The sequence below is a fragment of the Cryptomeria japonica genome, chromosome 4 (assembly GCF_030272615.1).
Source record: "Cryptomeria japonica chromosome 4, Sugi_1.0, whole genome shotgun sequence".
Lineage (NCBI taxonomy): Eukaryota > Viridiplantae > Streptophyta > Pinopsida > Cupressales > Cupressaceae > Cryptomeria > Cryptomeria japonica.
Genome location: NC_081408.1, coordinates 78,707,205 through 78,715,438, shown reverse-complemented (window position 1 = coordinate 78,715,438; position 8,234 = coordinate 78,707,205). Strand labels below are relative to the sequence as shown.

At 32.8% G+C, this 8,234-nt stretch overlaps 1 protein-coding gene across 1 annotated transcript; it reads left to right on the top strand.

Moving 5' to 3' along the window:
• The first annotated feature begins 2,832 nt into the window (after positions 1 to 2,832).
• LOC131029471 (laccase-11-like) lies at positions 2,833 to 7,684 on the top strand. Its single transcript, XM_057959963.2, has 6 exons — positions 2,833 to 3,028; positions 4,377 to 4,528; positions 4,613 to 4,857; positions 4,962 to 5,096; positions 6,309 to 7,241; positions 7,331 to 7,684. Exons 1-6 carry the CDS (start codon positions 2,918 to 2,920, stop codon positions 7,459 to 7,461), a joined length of 1,707 nt encoding a protein of 568 aa, XP_057815946.2. The 5' UTR covers positions 2,833 to 2,917; the 3' UTR covers positions 7,462 to 7,684.
• The last annotated feature ends 550 nt before the right edge of the window (positions 7,685 to 8,234 follow it).

Here is an 8,234-nt window from a genome sequence, read left to right as displayed (position 1 = left end):
AAGGAGGTAAATTGGTGATTCATAACTTTGGATGACCATCGTTCAAAAAGGGAATTATCTAAAAACTCTATTTATGATTATGTCATATCTACTACTTTATAATTATAGATAAATGAGGTGAAGAATTTAGAAACATCGGGGAAGGAAATCAAAACACTCTGTTTATAATTTTTTGTTTACATTTCTCTATTTAAGTCTTGGAATGGCAGTTCCAATCGGATAATTGGCTGAGGAATAATCCTAGCATGGAAGATAAAATATATTATCTGAAATAGTAAATGTTACTAACAATCTTGGCAAGTGATCTGAAAACTAACCATGCAGGAGGAGCAAAGCCATCTTTAACAAAAGAAAGGAAGACAACTGAGCTAAAAAGGCGATAAACAACATGTAATCAATGCTCAAACTCAAGACAAGGCACAAGGAGAACAATGATAATTGTAACATGTTAATATGGGCATGTAAGGGAAAATATTTTCCCACTTGATCACCCTTAGCCTGGGGTGCTATTGTAATTCTCAAAATCTATTCATATATGTAATAGCTATAGAAATTTTCTGGACTATGGTCCCGGTTAAGGCCGGAGGTTTTCTCGCCTCCACTCTTTCCTACCAGCACCCACACGAGTGGAGTGATGTAAACTTTAATAATGATTAATAAAAAAATTTTGGTTCGACCTCTTACCGATCAAAAAAAAAAATATCAAGATTCAACTGTAAATTTTGAGTCAAACTCATTGAGAAATATTTCATGATTATAAGTTCACATGAACCGCTCTCATGAAAATGAATGGTCCACTTAGCATTCATGACATCTAGGATATGCTCATAGAGGTGAAACATGGAGACTTCCAACATGTTCACCCATCCTAGTACTACTTTGACTCAAGCATACATAAGTATTGAGTTTTCTACAAGGTCAAGCCCACTTAGCTTGCTACACCATTTGTAAAACCTTCAATGTAAGTGTTGTGCTCATTGATTAACCAAAGTGGTGTCATCCCTTCACGGACACATTTAAAATTTCATTTAGAGATCTCACCAACCTTTAATACTATAATGAAATTTGTCAAACTAGACATTTTAGATATATGGTAAGAAAAATATATAAATGTGTTAAATAAAAATGAGCATAAAAAATATCATAGAAAAATGAAAACTTGATAAATATACTAAAATAAAGGGTATTTAAAATTATAATAAATTATTGAAAAGATTGTTAGCAATCTATTATGAGGTGGAAATGAGAATGTAAATATTATCTAATACAATAAGAATAAACATAATATAACATAAATGTATATAGTGATTGTATCATGATATAACCACTACCAACAAGTTTAGGCTCCAAACCACTATTTAGAAAGTCTTGATCATCTAAAAATATCTCCTCCTCAATAATAATATGTGTTACCTAATTTTCATTTTATTAATCATTTTGTAATTTGCTAAATTGAATACCCATTATACAATTTATTAAATCTAATACTACATTTTCTTTTAAACAAAAACAATTAAAAATATATATTTCACAAATTTCCCATATAACTTCAAACACCATAAATTGAGCTTCATTATAATTCCAAATCTGAATGCGAAATTCAATCTCATTATTTTTTTAAAAAGTAGCTTTCTTAAAGAGTATTTAAAATTATTATTAAGTATTGGAAAGATTGTTATCATGAGGTGTAAATGAGAATAGAGATATTATCTAATACCTTAAGAATAAATATAATATGATATAAATTAATATAGTGAATTTCTTGTGATGAAATCACTATGAACAACTTTAGGTCCAAACCACTATTTAAAAAGTCTTGATCATATTAAATAACTCTTACCCAATAATAATATGTGTTATCTAATTTTCATTCTATTAATCATTAAGTAATTTGTTAAATAAACATCTATCATACAATTCATTTAATTGAATATTACATTCCCTTTAAAACAAAAATAAGTAAAAATTACTTAATTAATAAATATATTTCACATATATTCTACAACAATCTGAATGCAAAATTCAATCCCATTATTTAAAAAAAGAATAACTTTCTTAATATATATTTTCTACTACTATATATATACCTTCAGATCCTCCCACTTTCTTCCTTATCTATCATCAATAGGTTGTGGGTTCCTTTCATACACCTTCTATAATAAAATATATCTTCTATAATAAAATATATTTGATAAATTGAAAGCCTTTATTATAAATCTTTTGATGATCACTTTTATACTATTAATATGATCCCATCTAGGGGGGGTGAACTACTATGTTGTGGCCCTTCACATTAATAATTTTTTTTATCAATATTAATATATTTTTAAATTTTTTTTGATCAATATTAATATTATTACAGTCGATAATGAAATATAAACTCATTTTAAAAATGTAGTCCTTAAACGTGAGAATTTTGCATCTAACAAGCCAAAGGTGGACAAACCATGATAAATCTTTTGCTTTAAGCTCCAAAAATAGATTTGGAGGTTATGGATTTGGAGGTTGAAGGGTGGTAGATTTTGAGGGCTCTGTAACATAATTTAATCGTTTACAAGGCACTGTTTGTTGGACGAAACATTTTATACTAGTTGTTTTCCTGAAACTGTGGGCTTATATTTGATGAAATGGTTTACAGAACATTGTAATTCGACGTCGCACCAGACGTAGAGTAACAAAGTTACGTAGTCCACCAACAGTTATTTTTTGCTTCTGACGTCTCCCTTTCATTTCTTATTGTTACCCAACAAACTCTTGTCGGATATTTTATTGAGATTTACGTCTGTGACTTACTTTATGCTCTGTATAAAGGACAAGGAGACAGGCTTCTGTGATTCACTTCTGTTAGTTACAAGCTTCACTTCTGTTAGTGAGGACAAAGACTAACAGAGAAAGACAAGAAAGAGAAGTTTGAGAAATGATGGGGAGAATAGTGAACTCAGTGCTAACAACAGTGACAGTCTTTCTTGTGCTTCTTTCAGTTTCAGTCTGGACAGTGGAGGGAAAAACCAGGCATTATAACTTTCATGTCAGTTTTCTTGATTCATAGGGATTTTAAACACATTTAGTTTCGAGGTTGTTTTGTTGGATTTAAAGTTATTAGTGTTTGATCGGTTTGGATGTTTTTGAATTAGATTATGTAAGTCTTTTTTTTTCATAATGTTTCGGATCATATTTCAAGATTCATCATTAAGATCTCATCTCTTGTTTGCTCATTTTAATGATGGATCATGGAGTATGATTGGAAATGGTGATGAAGCAAAAAACTTACATAGCCTAATCCAAAAATATTGGAATGAGATCTGAAATGCTGATATAAAAAGAGATTATGTAGTCTAGTCCAGAGATATTCATGCTAACATTATAAACTGTGGAAATTTTATTTCATTGCGTATTTGATCTTTGAGTTTTAGTCTTCAGTTTGGTGTATATAAACAGTTTGCATATCTTAATCCCATTGTTACGGTGCAAAATCTTTAGGAAAAATAATCTTTGGAATTGGCTATCTTAGGATAGATTATGCATTGGTGCAAATTAGAGGCTGGATAGCCGTTTCAATAATCTTTTAGTGTAGATTCAAATTCACAAGTATTTAGTTCCAAATTCTATTTTGTCAAAATCATCTGAAATTGAACCGTCTTAAGGTTGTTCCATGCAGATTCAAAGTTGCAAGTTTTTTATCGGCTTGGATATTTTTGAATTAAATTATGCAAACTTTCTTCTTCTTCATCAAGGTTTCGGATCACATTTCATGATTCATCATTAGGATATTGTCTCTTGTTTGCTCGTCCTAATGATGGATTATAGAGTGTAATTGGAATTGATTAAAAAGTAACAAGCTTATATAATCTAATTCAATATATATTGATGTGTGATCTGAAACATTGATGAAGAAAAAAACTTACATTGCCAAATACAGAAATATTCATGCTAACATTATGAACTAACGATTTTATATTGTTAAAATGCTGTAGTTTGGTGTATATATACACTTTCCTAACGATTTTATATTGTTAAAATGTTTGATCTATGAATTTTAATCTGTAGTTTGGTGTATATATACACTTTCCTAACGATTTTATATTGTTAAAATGTTTGATCTATGAATTTTAATCTGTAGTTTGGTGTATATATACACTTTCCTTGCCTTCGTCCCGGTGGTATAGTACAAAATCCTTGAAGAAATGAATTTTATAAATTTAACCCTTTAATGTAATTCGAATTCACAAGTATTTGGCTCTGAGTTCTATTTCGTCAAAATCATCTGGAATTGAACCCAGCCTTTGAACCCAGAATGGACTATATCCTTCTAACTCCCACAGTGTCTAGTATTTGCCTTGATCTTTCTATGAACAGGTTTGCAATTGATGGTGCAGATACAATTGAAGAATGTTAGCAGACTGTGTCATACCAAGCCCATTGTCACAGTGAATGGGCAGTTCCCTGGTCCAACTATTTATGCTAGGGAGGGTGACACAGTACTCATCAACGTTACCAATCGTGTCACATACAATCTCTCCATCCACTGGTATGATCTAGTATTAATACTACTCATTCAGATTTATGTATACTTTCTAATGGGTATAAATTATGGTTGGAATGGTTATTGAAGGCATGGAATAAGGCAGCTGAGGACAGGTTGGGCTGATGGGCCTGCTTATATCACTCAATGCCCCATTCAAAATGGGCAGTCCTATACTTACAACTTCACCATCACAGGGCAACGGGGGACACTCTTCTGGCATGCTCATATTCTCTGGTTGAGAGCAACAGTCTATGGAGCCCTTGTTATTTTACCCAAACCAAGTGTACCTTATCCATTCCCCAAACCCAATAAGGAAATCACATTGATTCTAGGTCAGTGAAAGGGTTAATAAATTGTTGGAGCATATTTGATTTGATTTCATGACTAGTTATGGCATGTAACACTAGTAGTGAGTTATGGTTTCTTCCGGATGCAGGGGAGTGGTGGAATGCAGATGTAGAAGCTGTTATAAATGCAGCACTTAAATCAGGAGGAGCACCCAATGTATCTGATACTCACACCATTAATGGAAAACCAGGCCCACTAGGCACCTTCACATGTCCTATCAAAGGTAAGCAAGCAATCAGCCTCAAGCAATATAGATACCAACAGTTCATTTTAAAGTTTTTATTCTTTAATTAAACTTGTGTGTTTCAGTCATTATTATAATCACATTTTTTCCATTAAGTAATTGAGACTTAACATACAAGCAAAATTGACTATATTAAATATTTATTAATAGGATAAAAGAATGATAAATCTGTAGGATTCCCACATTTTATTATCCTTTTCTTTGTGAAAGTTCACCTTAAGCAACTTTTAGATTGTGAAATGATTGGAACAGATAAACAGCTGTCATAAGATTTGCTCAGCAAGGATTTAGACTTCTCACCCTTCAGATTCTTTCAGCTGGTCAAAGATTTTACAGCTCATGGTTTGTCAATACAGTGGAATAAGAAAGTAGCTTGTGATTTAGGCTTCTCACCCTCTCCATCTTTTTTCTTTATTAAAGTTTTTGGAAAACGAGATTCATTAATAAATTAATGTAGTTTACAGTACTAACCTTTTCACCCTCTAAGGTGTTTTTCTTTTTTCAAAAGTTGAACGTAATTGAACGTAATTTACTACTGTAAGATTGTTATGTACTTCGATTCTTTTTCATTGTCATGTTTTAAAATAAATAATTTTCAAAACTTTTCATTTTTTAATTCTTTTTATTTAATTTTTTAAACATATAATATTGATTAAGATGGAAATTAGAATCTGTAGATTGTTAAGTTCTTAATTTGTTATTTTTGGATTTGATTATGTAAATATTTTTCAACATTAATATTTCAGATTATACTCTGGACTAGATCATGATCATAAGATGAAATAACTAGCAATGATCATCATAAGATGAAATAGCTAGATTGCTAGATCATTTTTATAAGATGAAATAGCTATATTGCTAGCTAGATTGCTAGATCATTATGATCTGTCATAAGATAAGATAACTAGATCTTAGTATTTCATTTTTATAATAGATCATAGAATATAAGAGTATTTCATTTTTATAATAGATCATAGAATATAACCTGATAGGATACTGTTCAAATAGTCAAAATCTTAAAATAATAAGCTAATTTATCCCGAAAGATAGAAATTTCAATATGTTCAAATTCTTGTTGAGCTCTTACTGTAATCTATAATAGGATGTCCTTATCTCACAATTCTTGCTGAATAGTGTGTTATGACTGATGAAACCTTATAACAAATGATTGCAATTTCCCCTGTATTACAGATACCTTTGTGCTTCCAGTTGAGCAGAGCAAAACATACCTGCTGAGGATAATCAATGCTGCACTGAATGATGAGCTCTTCTTTGATGTGGCAAGTCACCACCTCACAGTGGTGGAGGTGGATGCAGTGTACACCAAGCCATTTGACACCAAATCTGTGGTGATTGCTCCGGGACAAACCACAAACGTTTTGCTCCATGCAAACAAAAACCCAGGCAGGTATTTCATGGCCGCTCGCCCCTTCATGGATGCCCCTGTTCCTGTAGACAACAGAACCGCCACTGCAATCTTGCAATATACCAATGCACCCAATTCATCTTTTTCCTCCAACATGATTGTGATGCCCCAAATCCCAGCTCCAAATGATACCGCATTTGCCACCAACTTTAGCAACTCTATCAGGAGTTTAAATTCTGCCCAATACCCTGCAAAAGTTCCGCAGACAGTAGACCGCAATCTGTTGTTCACTGTGGGGCTTGCACTGGACTCATGCGCAACTTGTGTTAGTGGCAGCCGTGCATCTGCTGCAATTAACAATGTAAGCTTTGTCATGCCCACAATTGCCCTTCTGCAAGCACATTTCCAAAACATCACAGGGGTTTTCACTAAAGATTTCCCAGACAACCCTCCCACTCCTTTCAATTACACAGGCACACCACCAAAGAACCTTTTCACGTCCAAAGGAACAAGACTCACGCGTCTCTCATACAATTCAAAAGTGCAGTTAATTCTTCAGGACACCAGCGTCCTGACTGTGGATAACCATCCAATTCACCTCCATGGCTTCAATTTCTTCATCGTGGGTTCAGGGTTGGGTAACTACAACCCTAATAAAGACCCAGCAAACTTTAATTTAGTAGACCCTCCAGAGCGTAACACAGTGGGAGTGCCAACAGGCGGGTGGACTGCCATCCGATTTACAGCTGACAATCCAGGTATATACCATTTATTTCATTTTCCCCTCATCTCCTTTACATTTTGTATATAATTCTATCATCTGATTGTTGAATTGATATGTATACAGGGGTATGGTTCATGCATTGCCATCTGGAAGTGCACACAACATGGGGATTGAAGATGGCATTCGTGGTGGAGAATGGAAAAGGGCCAAATCAATCCATATTGCCTCCACCAAAAGACCTTCCCAAATGCTAGGGCTACTGTGCAACAGCCATTAATTGGTTTTGCCTTCTATGCAACAGCCTTTAATTGGTTTTGCCTTCAATGTTGTGGATGATACCATTGTTTTTGGATGACACTGGCAGTGGCGTCAAAATAGTCTTGCAATTCGCTACTTCGCCGAAATCAAGACCAGAAATGTGTAACATTGCGTTTTCAGTTCTGTTTAATTGAATAAAATCAGTAAGTGTTTTGAGCCCGAGCAGGTTTTCAATTATGGTTCTTTGTATTTCGTTAATTAAAAGTCAAACTTAAAAATTATCTATTGATATATATATTGGTTTAAAAAAAAAAGTAATTAGATCAATTGTACAATTTTATTGTTACCAATAAGATACTATTATATCAAAGCAATAAGAAATGTATGGATGTCAATTCAAAATGATCATTTTTTGACCCTTGTGTGCATAATGAATCTCACAACATTCCTCATAACTACTCAAAAGCCAAAACAATAGCTATAAGCGCTTAAGTGCCATACGAAAAACAACTGAAAAAGTTGTCAAAATCTGATGTACTCTTTAAGAGCTTAGGATAGATAAAATTAACTATAGTTGGTACCCTTCCCTATTTATTACAGGGAGAAAGATAAATAAACAATAATTTAGTGTTATATATTCAATCACAAATCTCAAGCTCAAAGTTAAAACATATGTTTGACACTAAAATATTGATTACCATAATTTTTTGTTGGAGGGTACCTGATTTGCAAGCGTGATTGTAAACATTATATTCAAATTTGATCTCGT

Excerpts from the sequence above, each read along its gene's own strand:
- LOC131029471 (XM_057959963.2), top strand. The coding sequence starts at position 2,918 with ATGATGGGGAGAATAGTGAACTCAGTGCTAACAACAGTGACAGTCTTT. Across the intron at positions 4,858-4,961 it reads GGAAATCACATTGATTCTAG|GGGAGTGGTGGAATGCAGAT; the intron begins GTCAGTGAAAGG and ends TTCCGGATGCAG. Across the intron at positions 7,242-7,330 it reads ATTTACAGCTGACAATCCAG|GGGTATGGTTCATGCATTGC; the intron begins GTATATACCATT and ends ATATGTATACAG.